The sequence below is a fragment of the Aulonocara sp. 'chitande type north' Nkhata Bay genome, linkage group LG5 (genome assembly GCF_057382095.1).
Source record: "Aulonocara sp. 'chitande type north' Nkhata Bay isolate Kocher_YH1m ecotype deep benthic linkage group LG5, A_spYH_male_GT1.1, whole genome shotgun sequence".
Lineage (NCBI taxonomy): Eukaryota > Metazoa > Chordata > Actinopteri > Cichliformes > Cichlidae > Aulonocara > Aulonocara sp. 'chitande type north' Nkhata Bay.
In genome coordinates this window covers 17,935,317-17,954,848 of record NC_141348.1, presented here as the reverse complement: position 1 = coordinate 17,954,848, position 19,532 = coordinate 17,935,317, and the positions used below count along the sequence as shown (strand labels likewise).

General features: G+C 42.3%; 1 protein-coding gene across 10 annotated transcripts in view; it reads left to right on the top strand.

Moving 5' to 3' along the window:
- celf4 (CUGBP, Elav-like family member 4) overlaps positions 1–19,532 on the top strand; it is an 88,792-nt gene that overhangs the window by 20,041 nt on the left and 49,219 nt on the right. For all 10 annotated transcript variants that reach the window (XM_086291791.1, XM_086291790.1, XM_086291794.1 and 7 more), the window contains exon 2: positions 1,649–1,731. In XM_086291791.1, the coding sequence (XP_086147917.1) occupies positions 1,649–1,731 (83 nt within the window). The remainder of the gene's footprint in view (positions 1–1,648; positions 1,732–19,532) is intronic.

The following is a 19,532-nucleotide window of genomic DNA, read 5'->3' as shown; positions in this document are numbered from 1 at the left end:
AAGCCAAAGGAGTACGTCTTCCTATGTTGAATACGCTGATTGCTGTAGGTGACTGTGCTCCAAACATGTGAATGAGCGTCAGACGTGTGAATCAGAGGCTTGCGTGTCCTTCCTTTGGGACAGCAACGGCATGTAGTGCTAACATGACAGGCCCGGAGAGGACAAGGAGGTAGCCAAGCTGTCAGCGGCCAGCTCCCACTTCGCCTAATGAGAGAGAGGCACGTTAATTAAAAACACCAACAAGCAGAGCTCCCTGGGGTCCCACCATCAGGGCGACCTGGGGTTAAAGACACAGAGCAGAGAGGATGGAAGCTGCTCTCCTTCCACATACTGTACATGATGTTACCCTCAACAACAAATAGCCCCCAGTATTTAAAAAGGACAAAGAGCTTCGAGAAGGGGGTGCATTATTTAAAATGCACTGTGTTTTGGTCTTTGGTCTGTAAGTAGGGGTCTATGATAATCATCTCAGACTTAGGTGCTGATGCTCTCAAAACAAACTATGTACCTTTGTTCTTACAGATTGGAAACAGCAATAACAATAAATATATTATATGCACTATGAAATATTTTCTTGCTGCTGTGATATAATGATTTTGAATACCTCTATAATCGCTTTTTTGGAAAATTCCCAGATATTGTAATGCAACAAGTCCAAAGGCTAATTGTGCACATTTGGTTCTTTCCCTGATTGTGACTGAAATGAGTGTAAATGAAGAATATTTACATTTTTCCCACAACCTGGATGTGAGCAAACACCCAAAATACCTGTGCGTACAGTATGAGCTCAAATTGCGCATCAACCTATTGTGCAATTGTCTCTGTGAGCGTTTTATTAATCTGTCAAACACATGAATCATTAGGCTTGATCTGTAGATTGACAGTTTGTCAGCTCTCTGACAGTGGTGTGTGCCTCACTGTCAGCGGGGGGTGGCAAGGGAACAGCGCGCACGTTCCCCCACGGCTTCTTCTTCCTTGCCTCCTGCGTCTCCATCTTCTCTCCACCCCCACATGTCAGCCCAGGTGCTAACAAAACCGAGGATTGTGGGTAGTCTTGGAACATATGGAGCAGGGAGATGGAGAAATGAAGAGTGGAGGGAGTAAAGTAGAGGGAGGGTGGGTAAGAGAGAGAGAGAAAGAAGCTGTCAGGCTGTCTATCCCTGTCACAACAGCCAGAAGAGTGCGATGGACGAATGGATAACTGCTATTTCAGGCTGCCAGGGAGAAAGCTCAGTCAGATTTGATGTGGGCATGGTGGCTCTCGCGCAACAGAATACACAAATCGTCACACGTTGACGCAAATTTTAGTCCCACTTATTTCCCTTCTGCATGCAAGTGGATTGCATTCGCGGTCGCAGAAATATTCAATTTGTTCAGTCACCGAAATGCTGTTTATTGTGGACACACAAGCACGAACAAATTCCCTCTGCGGCCATGTAGACAGAGTTTCAGAGCTATGGCTGCAGGCTTACTCCGTGTGGTTGTGCGTGTGCGTGTGTGTGTGTGTGTGTGTGTGTGTGTGTGTGTGTGTGTGTGTGTTGTTTTTAGCTATTTGCTGATGATTGGTGCATCCCCCTCCCGTAGCTGTCTCTCCTCTGTCCCCAGTTCACATAACATAATTGTGTCTTTCTCTCTTGCTGTATTTCAGGCTGTGCCTTCCTCACCTACTGTGCCAGAGAGTCAGCCCTGAAAGCCCAGAATGCATTGCACGAGCAGAAGACCCTGCCAGGAGTAAGTCGCACACAAGAAAAGACATGCCAAGCCAGAAGCGAAATCTTACATAAACACGTCTTGGATTCAGTCGCACACAAACACAGATGCTCATTTTAGCATATAATGACTTATATTTATTTCAGATCAAAGAGGAGACTCTGTCTTTGCCATGCCTGCCATGTAGTGCTTATCACTGGCTATACACCACACTTCTTTCTCTTAAAGATCTTTTTTTTCATCTGCCACCCCCACCCCCACCCCCCCCCCCCCCCCTCTCCTTTCACTGCCTCCCTCTCTCTTCACTTTGACAGTCACACATACACAAACCCATAGGGATAAACCACACGGCATCACATCATAGGCATACTATTTATAGTCCTTTCTCCAGTTTGTGTAAATGAGTGTGTGTCTGTGCGTGTGCATGCGCCCATGTGTGTGGGCAAGTGTGTAGAGAGATAGACGGAGAGAAGGAAAGAGGAATGAAAATCTGGTAGATGTAGACTCTTTCTACATTTATGTGCACACTCTGCATTAAGTCCCAGGCTGGCAGCGAAACAGGAGTGCATTGTGAATGCATATCAAGAGAGCACATCTTTTACGACAGATGTCCGTCCACGTGCTGCGGCCGCTGCTGTTCACACGCACATGCAGCTGGAAGCAAAACATGCGCGTCTGAATGCTCGACTTCTATTTTTGCATGACAGGATGAGGAAGTTTTCACTTTGTCACAGAGAAGATGCAGATTTTCAGTTTGTAGTAGTGTGCGCATGCGAGTCTGAGGGTTTTATCAGCAATGTGAGCTCTTCCCTTGGCGCACACATGATTTTATTATTACATATGTGTGTTGTGTGCATGTGTCTGTCTCTGTCACACGCTTTGATTAGTACGTGCATGCTCCCCGATGCCTGAGTGTGAGCGTGAACATGGATGCGTAGCCGGCATTAGCTACGCATATGTGTGCGTGTGTGTGAGTCTTAGGAAGTTTTGATGCGTTTCTGTCAGGCCTGGCTCGGTTTGCTCTGTTCGTTTTTAATGACGCCTCCAGGGAAGCTGACAGTCGCCGTGTTGAGCGCACAGCCTTTGATGTGAGTGATTATGACATCACAGACGTGCAGTCAAGAAGAGCGGAGGAGTGGGGATCCGTGCTCTCAGTCTTTTTTTCTTTTTTTTTACTTCCCAGTGGCATATTATTCAGAAAGAAAGAGGGAGGGAGAGACAGAGACACGAGGAGAGATTAAATATTTGGCCAAAACCAGAATGCGATTTTGTGTTCACACAAAGTGTGCTGCCGATTGATGTTTTTGCCTTTGTTGCTATTGTTTGACACAGACCAGAATATGTGGTTCACAAAAACATTTTTTGAGGATTCTGCCTTTCCATCTTGAAGGGACTATGTTTGGCTTCACATGCTACATAGAAATGCATCACCAGCAAATTACTGTAACCAGTCGCTTGTAATTAATATTGTTTTTAGAAGGAAGATGCCAATTAGAGATGCCTTTGGCAGTTTAGGACAGTCTGTGTTTGACCTATGGCGAGAGCTAGATAAACACAGGCAGGCTATAGGACAGACCTAGATGTTTAACAAACCCTGAAGCAGAGAATTCAGACAGGCAGACCAGGAGACTGTCTTTTGTTGCTGGTGAAGGTAAATCCAGCAAAACAGAATAAATGAGTTCATTAGAAATAGAGCGAGGACTTGGCCCTGGGAAAGGCAGTGGGACGTTTTATGGCGCACGGCTACACCCTCTTACTTCCATTCCTTCATTCAGTGTTGTTTTTCTTCCTACCTACCTTCTTCACTCGCTCTCCGTCTATCCTCTATCAATCCCCCCACTCACAGGCCAACACAACCAAAACCCGGCAAATGAAATCTCCTTTCTACCCTGTTAAAGCCTCTTTCCCCTTCACTTTGTGTCCTGATGCGCTTTTTTCCGTCAAAGTTGCTCCCCAGCTCTTACATTTAAAAAGTTTTCTGCCGTCCTTTTTTTTTTTCTTTCCGTGCTGCCAGGTGAGCTGAGAGAAGAGGGGATTTGACTTCCTAGTGGAAATGCCCTGTAAGCATGGCTGTAGGCTGTTGGTGTAGCTCAGACAAAGTACTAAGGGATGCCTGATGTGAATGTGCACGCACACATGAGCGTAAGCATGTGCGTGTGCGCGCGACCGAGCGGGTGCAGTGTCAGGAGAGACTTTGGGTAAACAAGTGACAAGCAGAAATACTGATGTTAAAGTGACGCTGACATTGTACTACTGGTGATAGATGACAAATTGTTTTCACATTGCTCATTCCATTATAGCACTACAAACTACAGGTACACAGGATTATGCTGATGGAGAATATGTGTCTGCTAGCGTAATTAAATCAGCTCTACTGACAAGTGACACAGAAGCCAGCGCTGCTGAACATTCAAAATATTCAAGACATGGATCCAGTATTTGAATGATAAACCAACGCAGTGCAAAGGGAGCAAAGTCAGCAAGTAAAGAGTGAAAGACTCTCTTGAAGTGTGGATGGATCACTGAACAGTCAATAGGTCATGGAGCAAGAAATGACTGCTATTGATTATTGTGTTGTATATAATAGTCTTATTTTTGGTTCAAAAAGCAAACGCTTTGGTAAAAAGTGTATCAGTTTGCTTTTGATGTTCAAACTTGATTGAGCAATCAGTTAAATTTAATATTTTTTTGTTGACATTCAACTACAAAGCGTGTATTTTGCAGGCACTTTAGGCACTGTTTTAGGCATGAGTACCACAGTGTGTGGGTCTGCTGTGTCAGAATTTTATTAATCAACACCATGAGAAAAATACTGATCTACACGTGAAACAGCAGGCCATCTGCAGCAGTTTAGCGTTACGGTAAGCTTTCACAGTTACCATAAATGCAAACGTACCATGTAGTTATGACTGTTCCAGATTTTGACAATTCTTGTTCAATATGGCTACATTTCCAACATAATGGGAAATATGCCTGTGAAAAAGATTTTCCCTTTTTTGAGTTAAACAGACAACAAGCACATAAATGGACAGAACAAAAAAAAAAGGGGGGGGGGGGGGGGGCGCGTCCCAAACGCCAGGCCCTGACTGCCACAGTTATGATCCTGCGCTCCAGTTTCAGACTCGTACTATGGCAAGAAACATTAAAAAGCTCCTGTATTGATTCTGGCAAAAGAAGAGCCCTCACGAGTGGGAAGATGTATTCTTGTGTGCGCACGTGCATGCGGGTGTGCATTTACGTGTGGGTCACGGGGTGGAGTTGCAGCGCTAGCACTAGCACATGTGCTCATGAAACACTGCACAAAGACTCGCCAGCAGATTCTGGCAAACATAAAAACACTAACACCCTCAACACACGCAGAAAGGACATACATACATATATATATATGTGTGTGTATATATATATATATATATATATATATATATATATGGGCCAGTGCACTACCAAGTGCCCCCCACACAGGGCACAGAGGGAGCTCGCACTCTCGCATACATAGCGCTGAGCTCAAAGTTAGAAAATAATGCATACAAATACACACAAACAGGTACAAAACACCCCACACACATGCACTCACACTCCAAACACTTCTCTTGTAACTGCAATACAACACCCCTCATAAGCACTTCCATTCAAAAACATGATACTCCGATACACACAGAAAGACAGAGAGAGCGAAAGAAATAGGGAGAAAGTAAAAGAGAGAGAGAGAGCAAGAGAGTGAGAGAAATACGGCGTCGATTGACTCTCACTGTAATAGTGAGCCAGATGAGAAAATATAGAACACTGTGAATCAATGCGTCATTTCAGAGCGCTTTCACACACACACACACACAAACACACACATAAACACACAGAGTTTTCAGCCCAGGGGCAAACAAACAACAGAAATCACAGGAAAGCAAATGAATAGCAGGATGGAGGAAAGAGGAAGGGGTGGATGATGGCAGATTGGAAAGAGTGGGTGGATGGAGGGAGTGAAAGGAGAGGTATAGTCAGGGTGCCTCCATACCGAATGATTTGTGTCTGTTTCTTTTTCAACCCACCCACCACCACCCCCGCTTTCAGTCCTTGCTCTCAGTCGAGATAATGCCAAGGCAAAAAAAAAAAAAAAAAATCCATGCCATTGATTGGCTCCTGCGACCCAGTTTCATGGCAGCTTTTTCTCAATAAGTTGCCCTCATTGGTCAATAACTGCCAAGCTCCCCAGGTGACATGGGTGAAGAGGTGTTTGGATGGCGGGGTTTTTGGTGGTGCTCAGTTATGATTTGTGTACAAGTACTGTAGTTCAGTCCTTCTTGTAGATTTAGATTTATGGCTCAGCGTGCGGGAGGCATAGCTACACGTCCACATGAATAATGCCACAGACCCTGGAGCTAAAATATCCCCGCTCTCTCCCCAAGCTATCACCTCATCAACTATCCTAATCACCCCTATCCAAAAGAAAACAATTTGCCCCATAAGGTGCTCCATTTAATGAATGCACAGTCATTGAAAGAATGCCGGGGTGATGCACAAGCAAGTTTTAGCTTGAAACGACTTCTCCTCACACACACACACACACACACACACACACGCACATACAGATTTTAGTCAACTCATAGACATAATGAGCAACTTATTTCAGTCTCACATTGCCTAAGATGAAAAAGAAAATAGCAGCATGCATTGGCAGTAGTCTGGATGAAGAAACAGTAGACTGTACCCAGCGTCCACACCAGAGCAAAGCTTTTAAGTGAGGCGGTAGGCAGCCGGAATCTGGCAGGTCATAAGCCTGCAATAAAAATTTAAATGAGTCTCCCCAAACAGACAGTAGAAAAGCAGAAAGACTTTCTGTAAATAGTGTTTGTAATAAATTCAGAGGTAAACAGAGATTTCAGTTTGTTGAAAAACTTAATTTTGTAAGTTCTTATTTCTAACAATTTACGTTTTAGAGGTGCTATAGTCTGTTTTTTATGCTCTGTGGCTTTTTGTTCTTTGGATTACACTCTCAGTTTCAGTCTTGATGCTTCAGCATACAATAATATTTAGGACAATAGCGTGGGTCAAACTTTTTGGCAGTAGCTTGGGATCGTCGCCTTCTGTCATTCAATGGAGCAATGTCCCAAAGCCAGGGCCAAAAAGACATTGTTCATGGTTTGTTGTGGAAAAACATAACTGCTAAACTCCATAAATGTCTTTGGGATGAACTGAAAAAGTCTCTGTCCGCCAGGCCTTATCACCCAAACACCAGTAACGATAATGTTCCTGTGCCGAAACAGGCCCATATTCCTGCAGCCGGGTTCCCAGCTCAACCTCCACTGAAGAATGGCGGCTAACAGAGCAGCAGAATAATGCCATTGGTTTTGGTTTTGATTGATTAACTGATTGATTTGTGCCCTGAACTACATGGAGCTATGTCCATACGGGCTTAAGCTGCCACTACTGTATAAGCCAATCCAACCAAAGTGATTGACTGACAGTTGAGCAGCATCTAAAAACCCTTCACCCCAGATCTTCCAAACAACTTTGCAAAGCCGACAGTCTCACATTCACATCCATGTCATTGCTGTGGGTGAGAAAGACAAGGCTGCACCTCTCTCCTGCCTCCTAGTTTCAATTTTTAATCTTCCTCACCTTTAAAGTGTCCGCTATTCTTCTGGCAGTTAGGTTGTTACGAACAGGGTGGGACGTCATTTCAGCTTTTTTTTTTTTAGCCCTACACCTGCCGCAAGCAAAATCTAGCATATAACCATAAATTGAAGTGAACTTTTTTTTTTAATATGGTTGTGGTGTTTGGTTGTCCGCATACTTTTGGCTTATATAGGATGGCTTTGGCTGAACCCCTTTAAGGAGTAAAGCATGAATGGTGCCATAATTGCAACAAAGATCATTACATGCCTACACACCATCTTTTGTCATATAAAGTCTGAATGGTCCCATTATCATTGGGCTCCAGGCCTGATGTTACAACCTCCCATTGCCAAGTGGAGTTTGAGCAGATTGTACAAATGAGAAAAATTTATCTGTCTCGAGGCAGTAGTTCACTGTAGTCCAATAAGCCAACTAATTTCAGAGGTGGTGCATGCTACCTGCTGGGTCAATAGACTGATGATCCATATGTGAAATTATGCACTTTTTCTTTCCGTTTTAAGGGTTTTTTTTACTACTGAGCCATACTGCAGCACATGTAGCATTATATTGCTAATCCAGTTTGGGTTTTCGCCAGTGTAACTGTTCCAGTCAGCCCCATTGCCAATCATCATCGTGACATGTGTTGACTCAAGTTTGTTGCCGTATGAATCATTATTCTAATTACAGATTACTCTCATAAGAAAGATTACTACGGTGCTGCTCGCAGGAAATGATGAGGAAGACAAAGAAAGACCTCAGCCAAGAGCAGCTTTAAAACCCGTGATATGCTCTCCAACGAAATGGCTTGAACTGTCTGAGAGATTCTAAACACCTTTAAGAGGTACCATTATTTAGACTAAAAGCATGTCCCCCACTTCAGAAATTTTAGAAGTGGGATGCTCTTTTTTTCCAGCACCTCAGTCTATAGCTGGCTCAAGCTCCTGTCACAGTCTGAAATCATCTTGTCTTTTCCTCGAGTTTGTATTGATCCGCGAAAGCACGGTCTTAAAGCGCACCAATGAGTCTTCGTCCTCAACAGCCTGCTCCACTGAGCATTTACAAGTGCTAATGTCACAACTGGCATTTTCAGGCTGTTCCTTGCACTCACCAAAGTGAAAAGAGGTTTTTTAAAAATATATATATATCCAGCCGCAGTTTATTCACTTTTAAAATCTTGAGAGAGAAAAAAAAACGCTCTGTGATGCCCAAGTTACTGTTCAGAGAAATCACACATCCAGTTCTTGCTTGATTGGAATTGTTTTGTAAACCCTCAAAGCCATGAACTTGCTTACAGATACAAAGCTGGCAGTGACTGTGACTGTCGCTGGGGAGAGGACAGAAGTGGAGGCTGCTGCAGCTGGAGCTATTCAAAAAAGAAAAAAAAAAAACCCCCACTGTAATAGCATCCTAACCAGTGTGCGCCTTGGCTTCAGCGCTGGGTGTGCATATAGTTCACAGATTTAAGTGTCTCCATAAGCTGGTTGTGATAGTCATTCTGCCATTGTCATAGTTTTACCTCCTGCTGCTGCTGCTGTATTGAGTTCGCCTGACTCCAGCTGCTTTGAAATTTCCTGCCAGGACAGGGACTTCTTTTTTTCCCCAAATAGCTGTATGTCACACTGCTATATCTATTTGTCTTTTTCATGCTCTCAAGCCTCCTCACGCATACAGTACAATGTGTCTTTCCACACCAGCGAGTGCTGTGTTGTCTGATTTCTTTTATTGTGGCTTGTTCAGGTAATTTACCATGCACATTAAATGTTGAAGAACAGTGGAAAGATAACTGGAAACAATAAAATGCAATAAATCAGTCACGCCTACAATATAATTTATCTATTAAAGTGGTGTTTTATTGATCATTGGAGGATATTACAGTTCGCATTGCACACCTATCCTTTCTGTCAAGCACCAGCGACTAGTCTGTCCTACCTCAGTTGTTAATGTGGGGCAGAGCAGATGCTTTTAAACAGCAGCAAACATTTTCATTCAGTGTTCTCTTTTTTTCCTGAGATTTTACAGCGCTCTTGGAGCTTTTACTGTGAAGCCCACTGTGCTCTGCATCTTTTTATCAGCCCTTTCTGTTAATCAGCGCTTTCCCTTTTTTTTTTTTTTCCTCAAGCAGACCAACTGCTGTTATAAAATGAAAGCTTGCTGAGCTTAATTGTCTTTAAGTCTGTCTATTTTATTTGAAGTCTCGAAATGAACATTAGTCTTGACTCGTTCTCCAAAATGGCTTTATAGAATTTTTGGAATAAAGTTGTTCGAGTGTTTAAAAATTGATGCTAAGTTGCATTCTAGATTCGATTTCTTCGGTAACAGTATTTTACAGTGAACGAGATAGCCAATAAATAATTTCACTGTGATTGCAGTGAAAAAAAAGCCCAGTTTGAACAAGGCCTTTTATAATGAAAACATCTAGAAAAAATTGCTGCCAGTTCAAGGCCAAGTGCAATCATCATGCACTCCTTCTATCATTGATGTAATCTCTCATAATAACTTCCGAAAAGCTACCAAAGTGAAGCGGAAATATGTGGAAAATAATTATAAAAGTGTTGGATTGTGGATGGAAACATTGCCCATTGGTTTGTTACTCGCACTGACTACAGTACTAAAAGTTTTTAATACTAGGAGCCAGTGGTACCACGCTGCAATATTAATGTTGTTTTCTACTTAGAAAAGTTTTTATGAAGCATAAAGTAACCACACAGATTTCACAAAGAGGGCTTTACCCTTCTGTAAATACCATTCTCATGCTCAGTGGAAATGTGCAAAGGAAAAAACAAAACCCATTTTATTCCGTGACCTTCACCACCTCACCTCCGCTGTAGCCGTTGGAATATATAATGTGGCAATTTCACTTTCTTCGTTTGGCCCATATCCTCTGATACGTTCCGCAGAGTGCGAAGTGGCACTCGGAAATCTTATTCCCAACTCCGCTGAAGCAGCTGGTGAGCTGGTGGCCGGCAGATGTGATAATGACACAACGCACCAGCTGAGACGGCATAGCGGGCCACGACTCAGGCAGCTTTTAATAATTGATAGCAGCCAAGGCCCCGGATTGGCCAGTAATTGCATTACAGGTCACTTCTCAATAGCAATTTGTGAAAGTTGTGGTGATGTGTGCCGGGTGGCGATCAATAGGCACTGTCCAGAGAGGCAGACCCCCTCCTTCTCTCGCTCGCTCTCTCTCTTATGCTTTCTATCTTTCTGTGTCTATGAAGGTTGGATGTCTAGTGAAAATATTTTCTTCCAGTGCTCAGTGCAGCAACACGGTGAGGATTCATTCACTTAGCATCAAAACACTGACAATAATTTAAGACCCGCGAGCACCTGTTAAGCACATTAACCCCTTCCAACACTTTTTAAATAAAACATGTGCAGTACAAGCTTCCTGCCATTTCCAGGTAGCCTAATGTTGTTTCGCAATGCTGGAGCCCAGCCCGTTAAAACAGTTGCATGCCTTCAATTCAATCAGACAGAACTGCTATTTTATTTGAGCTTCATGTTTCAGTCTGATTGTGTTCACATGAGCCGTTTTCTGTTTGGTAGGGGCAGATTATTGTTATGTCTTTTGTAACTCTATATGAACGGCAGCAGCAGCTGGCGTGAAGAGCGACAGTAACTTTTTTGTGAGCAGCATGGCAGCATGGCATCTGATATGTGTTTACGTGAGCATGAGTGCACAGAGATTATTTCTGGAAATGTGTGACAATGAGATCTGTTTGTATTTTAAGATACTTGTTCTTAAATGAAAATTTATGTGTTATTTTAGCCTAATAGCTTAATTAATAATATCAAGTTGGCTGCCAAAGTAGCTTTGAGTTTATTTTTAGTATTTTGGAGTTTTAAACATACAGCCAACATTTCTGCCCCACTGCTTTTCGCAAGTGCCATACCTCATCACTGGAGGTCCCTATACATTAGCAATATATGGCACACTTGACTGAAACACAACCGAGTAAATTGAAGCCTCAGGTTCCCAACGTCGAAACAGAACAAGAGCTCAGATTTACCCACTGCACGGTGTTTTACTATCCAGCCTGCAGTGCAGGCTGTGAGCCTTGTGGCCCCCTCTGGCTCTCTGGCTGCACTCATTCTCATGGAAGTTATTTACTGTTCTAGCCGTTATTTTTCTCTTTTTTTCCTTCTCCCATTGTTGATGTCTCACCCGCTTTGACATGTAAACTATCAGTGTGTCATTTCGCTGCATCTGGTGTTCATTCTTTTCTCTCTCTGTATCTGCCTCGCTCTCTCCCTCTTCTCCTCCTCCTGCTCCCCTCTGCTGTGGGATGGAGAGGAGGAGGAGGAGAAGAGAGAAGAGTGGAGGAGACAGTAGATTTTGCATGCTCTAAATACAGCCTCTACGTGTGTGGGGTGCTGTCATCAAAGGAGAGAAGGGACAGGGGATGGTTCACTTCTTTTGTGGTGGTGTGTGCTTGCGTGTCTGTGTGTGCGACTGTTTGCTTATGCAACTAAGTGTGCATTAATTCAAGCAAACATCAAAAATGCTCCCTCATCCATCTCTCTGTTTAACTCTTCTCCCCCTTCTCACTCCCCGCCTGCCTGCATCGCTCTCTGTAATGCTCATTTTAGCATCATTTTGTCCGCATTGCCTTTTTTTGTTTGTTTGTTTTTGTCGTTAGGCTCTGCCTTTTGCCTGCCTGTCTGCTTTGGTGTGTCTCACCTCTCTTGCATGTGCTTGGTGGGGTGTGACAGCATTGAGAAGTCACCAAAGAGGTAAATGATGATAGGCCATCCATCATGCTTTATGGACTCTGTATGGTGCTGCCGTGGAGAGTGGCTGCACTGTGCAGTAACTCAGAACACTCTGTCCCTCCATATAACCTGGCAGGGGCTCTGCTGTTTGCCTCGTCTCTCCTGGGTGAGTGTTCATGTGTGTGAGACACAGGAAGAGCGCGGGTCTGACTCACCCACTTAAGCGTTTCTCACTGTGTGTTTGTGATTCAGGATGTGTGTGGACGAGTGAAGGAGGGAATGGAAAGAGTGTTTGTCCACACTGCCAAACCATGGGCAATGAGCTTTCATTATGGTCTGATATGCCACTGCTGGGAGCATCACCTCCAACCAGCAGACACAACAAGGTCTGCATATGTGTGTATGTGTTAGCGAGTGATAGAGAAACAGGCAGAACGACAGTGAGAAAGATACACAGAAAGACTTACCTGAGTACAGTTAGATCCAAAAAATTTTAGACAATCACACATATTTTCTTGGTAAATGTAGCGTGCTTATGTCTACCAACACACTGGATTTTATGTAAAGTAATCAAGATGTAATTAAAGTGCAAATTTTAGGGGTTAGATAAAAGCATTGCACTAACTGGTTATCCATGTTTAAATGTAGAGGCCCCAATTTCAGAGCCTAAAAAGTAATCGGACGGTAGGCAGACAAACATTTCCATGGCCAGGTTAGGGCTGGCCCCTTGTCACTCCATGACAAATTAACCAAATAAAGTATTTTGAGTTGGTTCCAAGTGTTGAACTTGCATTTGGTAGCTGTTTACTGGAACTCTTAGTATAGGTCCAAAGAGATGTCAACACGAGTGAAGAAGACCATCATTAGGCTGGAAATTGATGATAACCCTATCAGAAAGAGAGAAAAAAGTTTAGGAGTGGGGCCAAATCAACAGTCTGGTCCATACTGAAAAAGAATGAATGCACTGGGCAGCTCAAAAACACAGAAGAGCACAGATGACAGCTAAAAGTGAAAGATTAGAGTTTACTTTTCTAACCAGATTTTGCCGAAAGAGTCTGCACAGTTCTGGAAAAGAAAGAAATCTTTGGACGGATGAACTCAAGGGTAACGTGAGAGGATGAGATGATATGATAGGAAGATAACAGTATAGTGAAGCAGAGAAAAAACTCATGATCTGAAGCAAGTCACATCATCTGTCAAACGTGATGGAGGCAATGTCATGACATGGACATGTATGGCTTCAAGTGAAACCGAGCCACTACTTTTTATTAAGGATGTGATAGAAGTGGCCGGAGAAATCCTTGACTTTCTCCTCAGCTTCAGACAAACGCTGCAAAATAGACTGAACAGTGATTCACTGTGGAAATGGATGATGACCCAAAGCAGAGTGCAAAAACAACCCCTCAGAGTTGGCCACTGAAGGGTTGTTTGATTGCTGATCTCAGTCCAGCGGAGCATGCTTTTCAGTTACTAAAGACTAAAGATAGCTACAAAAAACACCTGGCAAATTATCTCAAGAGAGGAAACAAGCCTTATATCTGAAAGGTATGTTAGTTTGTCCAATTACTTTTTAGCCTCTGAAAATTTAACAGTTACAAAAATGTTTGTAAAACTCTTTTCAGTTATCACATTTTGATTATTTAATTTAAAAGCTATTATTAGAGTAGATATAGCTTGCTGTGGCTTACTGTTAGATTATCTAAACTGATATTTGCAAGTAATAATAGAACATAGAATAATAGTCATAGGACATAGTGCGGCTAACAAATTAAATTATACACAGTTTTGTGTTTTTACTTTACTTCTGTATTGCATCTGACCCCCTTTTAACAAATCCCACCCCTTTTTTCTGTAACCATGATTACGGCTCTGAAGGCATGCCCAGGCGGTCCATTTGTCAGGCAACATATCACCAATACGAGAGTGGCCACTGGGAACTTCTGGAGATTTCCAGAGGGGGCCATTTAATTTGTCCCAGTCGCAAAGCAAATGTACTAATTAAATTTGACAGTCTGCACATTAGTTTATCTGTTCTAAAAGTAGGTTACATGTTCAGCTTTCTACAACACAATAGTCTCTGTACAGTGGATCAGGTGGATTCTACCACCAAAAGAAATACCTCTAAAATACTGAAAGAAATACAACTGTTGCAAGAATTATGTTGTTAATCTGTTTATGTGATTATTTATTTTTCTTTGTTTTATATATGGCCTGTGAAAAACTTGGAACAAATAGGAAAAATAACCAATGCTGCAGTTTTCGAATGTCCACTTGCGTCTATGTGATGTCATCAGAAGGTGAATGTGAGGCTCCATTCAGATGTCTGCATGAAATCTTTGAAACTGTGCACAGTCATAATACCTATGCGTCCTCTGTGAGCAATCAAAGTAGAAAAGCAACAACTGTTGGTGTGAGTGGTGCCTCTAGTATGCTGGCATTAGTGCGAACAACGCCTGTGTTTTTCTTCATACTAGAAATGTACATAAAAAATCACAGTGTAGCTTGCACCTTGGTTTTGGGACACCTTAATATATCTGATACTAACTGGTTCAGAAAGGGAACAGAACATCTGACATTACATTGTACCAAAGAAGAACACTACGTATCGATCCTTACATCATCATTTTTTACCTGCAACTTAAGAAGATTTTACATTAGAAAAATCACACAATGTTTTTAATTCTGTGCAAAGACATTGAAGAGTGTCAAATTTTTGCAAGGCTCAGCATCTTAAACATACAGAAACAAGAGATTTGTGCTTCACACTCTCCCATGTAGTTTTACTACAGGAATACAACACTGGCAACAAATACCAAAACAACAGCTCATGTTAGCTTTAGGGAATTTTGGATTTTTTGTTAGGGAGCTACACAAAACACTTCTCCCAACAGACATGAAATATCCAAATGTTATTTATAAAGAAGCGATTGTACCAAACAGTGCAACATCTTTACAACCTTCTAATCGTATTACAGCCTCACCTTCATCCTTTTCCTTTCTGTTCATCCCTCCTCTTTTTCTCCATCCTTTCTGTTCAATACCTCCTGTATCTGGTGAGCCCTTTCACACTTTTCTTTTGTCACCTTTCCACATGGAAGAACAATTGCTCAGAGTTCACTCTGTCTCTCTGCCTTCCTCTCCCACACCTCCTCTCCTCGCTACCACTCTTAGATCCAGAGGGAATCACACTGTCTGAACCAAATGTGCCACAAACTTGTCAGATGATGTTTGTTTTCCACCCCCTTTCCCATGCCTGTTTTTTTTTCTTTTTTTTTGCCTGTGTGTTTTAATGCTGTCTACATATTTGACAAAGTGCTGTGAGATGCACTGCCCTCACATGTCAACAGACTAAAATTTTGCAGCATCATTAATGAAACAAAAATCTACAGGGTGGTTGTATGTGTGTGTATGTGTGGTGGGGAATGGGGACTGGGGGGGTGGGGGTTAGTCCCAAGCCTTGTGTGATAATACGGTTTGTATGTTCAGACAGCTTGTTAGTATGCTTGTGAAGACTGTGAGTAAACAGCCTTTCCTCTGAGGTTCCCTAGAAAGTTTGAATAAAGGATCTTCTACTGAAAACTAAAGGTGGTTAAGGGACTGAACAGCTGCGTTCCTTTGGATCTGTATACCCAAGAAAATGTAGCACAAGCTCTAGCTCCATTTCCCTGTAGACATTATTTGCCTGCTGAATAACTAAAACTTATTAGAGAGTAGCTTAAAGACAGATTGGTGATGTTCCTTAGCTTAGTAAGTGTCACGAAGACCCACTTTCAAAGCCCTAAACTGAATTGGATTGAAGTCAGAAGGGTTAGATTATTAATAATTAAACTTAAACTGACCAGAAGATCAGGAATTAATATTCTGGGCAACAGGTTAGGCAATTTTACAATTTTAATTCATTCAAATTACTACTTTTGACTATATTCCTAGCTGCTTTATAAATTTCTGTATAGCTCTCTGGAAATACGGAAAACTTGGCCTCCTAAAGTCACTCAACTCTTAAATGCCTGATCAATGATGGGCAGGACAAAAGGGTAAAAAGAGAGAGAAAGCAAAGCGAGGAAAAAGAAATAGGCAGGAAGGACAGTTAAAGTCTGCCAAGAAGCAAGGTAACTTACCTCTGGCAACCCCACATTGTAGACACACCTCTAAAACTCATCCCAAACTTTGGCAAGATGCGGTCCAGCACTAGCCTCCTTTATGAATGTCACACACCGTGAGAGGAAAATGATTACGTTGCAAAGAAGACAGGGGGGCAGAACAGGAGGGGACAGGAGAAAGCGAGAGAAGAAAAATCACTTTGATGGATTATGCTTCTCGTGGGACAACCTTGTATCGTTTTTGGACAGGAGTCTAACTCGGCCAGATTCTCTGTTACAGCGGCGATTCTCCTCTATTCCTTCCGTCTCCTTTTGTCATCCAAGATGTGCGCTAGCTGTGACAACAGTGCCAGCGGTGATACCTAATGATACCGCTTGCAGAAACTAATTACTACCAGTGATTAAGAGAGGAGACGTGGCTTCTACCGCACATGCTGTCTTTGGGTGGGGGGAGCTTTTTAATTGCCTTTGCCAAATAAATGATGGCCAAAGATGCATGGACCCAGACTTCTTAATGGAGTCTTAGTGCTCGGTGGCAAAGAGCGAATACTTCAGGGCCCTTGGCACTCCCTGCACACAGATGGTGCCGCCTGTTCACAACCAGCGCTTGTTGTTGATCAGTGCGTTAAGGGCACCTGTGAAATTAAACAGACAAATGAATTCCCCACTGGCTGCAAAACAGAATATTAGCATTGCATGAAAGATGGCTAAACTGATTCATGCATTAACCACTTTTAATGCCAAAGGGCAGAGCATTTTAATTTAGTTAGTCACAGGTTCGGCTCTGTGAAGTTACTAAAGGAAGCAAAGATAAGGCTGTAGTAACAGTTTAATCTCAGCTGGATGTTGGAGGTGTGGTGCTTGTGCACATTTGTTAGCCCTTAAGCACATCTAGACCTAATTAACAATCATGTTCCACAGCAAGGTTGTCTTTGGCAAGGATCCAGCCAACCAATAATTCATTTACTGAACAGTAACACGTCTGCCTGAGTAGTAAAGGACTTAAAAGTTTGACATGGCTCTTGCAGAAGCACTTAGTTCTAAGCTGCCTAGTGTATATTTCCCTCTTTAATGGCTTCTGTGAATAGCTTTCTCTGCACACTAATAATTAAAAAACTCCACTGCTTCACATTATTACGTTTTAAATGATCATCTCTTAAATTCCTGTTTATCTGTTTTCTGTAGTGAGAAGACAGTGGTTTTGTGTTCTTGAACTGCATTTCCCAGTGTCGTCTTTGACTCTGTGTTACCAGTACTCCAACTCTGACAGCAGCTCCCTTAATCCCAAAACAAGCTAGCATGAAATGAACTACTGACACTAGTGAGGCAAATACAAAGGCAGATTTTAGGATGGTGTCTAAGAGTGACCTTGTCTAGAGGGGCACAATCATATCCACACTGTATGAACACATCAGACACAAAGACATTTTAACTATGTCACTGCTTCAGACATGCTGCTGTTTGCTTAAAAGCTTAACTAATAATACCGCATTAACTAAAGGCATTTGCTGCTTAGTAAAAGTTGCCAGTGGACCTACACATTAGCGCTTAACAATACATCTAAAAAACTGCATCTCCATCTAGGCACTCACCCAAAATAACAATATAATCAAAGTGAGATTGCTTCTAATAACTGACAGTCTGGTCTGAGCACGAGACCTGCATCACTCACTCACCATCGCTGTGCTTTTGTTTTTCCGTCTTGGAACGGTAATTTTCGTGTTAACTCAGAATTAAGCATTTCGGGACAGCCGGTTATCCTTTTAAGCCCCTCTGAGCAAATGTTTCTCTATACTTTGAGTGTGGGCTTCTGCAGATGGCGTTCTGTTCTTATTCCACTCAGCCTTGGTGACTGCCTCTACTCATACCAACTACGCACTTCTACTTGTATTTGTGCCATTACTTAAAGCACACCAGAGAATTTTTAGAACAGCTACCCACTCAGGACCGGCTATTATTATGTGTAGTTTAAAACCTCAAGGCTGCTGAGCATTTCAGCAGCCTTCTACAATGCCAATTTGTAAAGCCTCTATTTGAGCTATAGTGAAGAGGAACATACATGCATCCTTCACAGATGTCTCTCCTTAAAAGACTTTTTAAGCAAATAAGAAAACAACCAAATGCTTTCCTGATTGAATATTCACTATAATCGTTCACATCTGGTGGGTGACCCTCTGAGCGTTTAAGTGCCTGGTGGTTTTCACATGTTATTCTCATATCCAAAATTGCCTTTTGGAGTTTCTAGCTGAACTTTGATATTCAATTCCTTTTGTTGCAAGCTCTATGCAGGCAGTGGCACTGGTGAATCAATAGCAATTTAACAGTGAGTTATAGCTGGGTATGTGCATATACTGGACAGCGTGAGCACGTTATGATTCGGGTGTGTTTACTCAATGAGTGCTGAGTCAGCAATAATGACACAGCATTTCTTTCTTGTCCTCCCCCTCACTGTATCTCTTCCTCCCTCTTTGGGATTTCTGTGTTATTTTTCTTCTCTTGATCTCATTACATCATGACTCAAGGGCTGTATTCATTAAAGTTTAAAAGTACAATGCAATCCAAAGTCACTCGCAGCGACTAACGCAGAACCCGTTTGGCTCTTTCTCCGCATCTCCACTTTCTTCCCTCCTTCACGTCTTTTATTTATTTATTTTTGTCTGCGCAATGCTATGGAAGAGCAATTTTTTTTTTCATTTGCTCCGCTACTCTTTCACCAATGAGGCAGACTGCTGAGAAAGTCTGCCGACAATAGCTGGAGCCCAGATGTTGAGACTGGCAGTTGACTCTTGACGACAATGCTTCTGTTCTTTAATTAAACTTTTGTAAAGTTGTTTTCATTTCCTCCTGCGCAAGCTGTACTGACAATTTCTTTTTACATGTGGATGTAAATGTGTTGGCTCTTTGTTGTTTTGCATCTTTCCTTCCCCGAGTCTTAGCAAAACCAAAAAATCATTCCAAACCCTCCAAAGACATAGCTTGTCTCATCAACAGTGGTGTGTTTTTAAGAGACAAAGTTACATAACGTAGCCCTGGCAGCAAAAGATGGTAAATAAATCTCTTTAAATGGAGGCTGAAAGATATCCAGCTTCATGCAGTCATTAGCAGCGATGTAGAAAAGGTTGATAATTTCACAGTTATCCTCCCATGTTTGCCAGCACTGCACAAACGTAGCCGATTTTGCCTACTTATAAATTCTTTGAAAACTGTACAAGCATGCCTGTTTTCTTGTCATAATGAGAAACAAATTATTCTCGTATGACCACGAGGTCACCGTGCCTTATTTTTCTGAAATCCTTTTCTAAAAGCACACGTGTATCCATGTCCTTATTTTGCCTCCCTTAGCAGCTCATAACCGACACAGGGACAGATATTTCTTAGTAACTGCTACAAAATGTC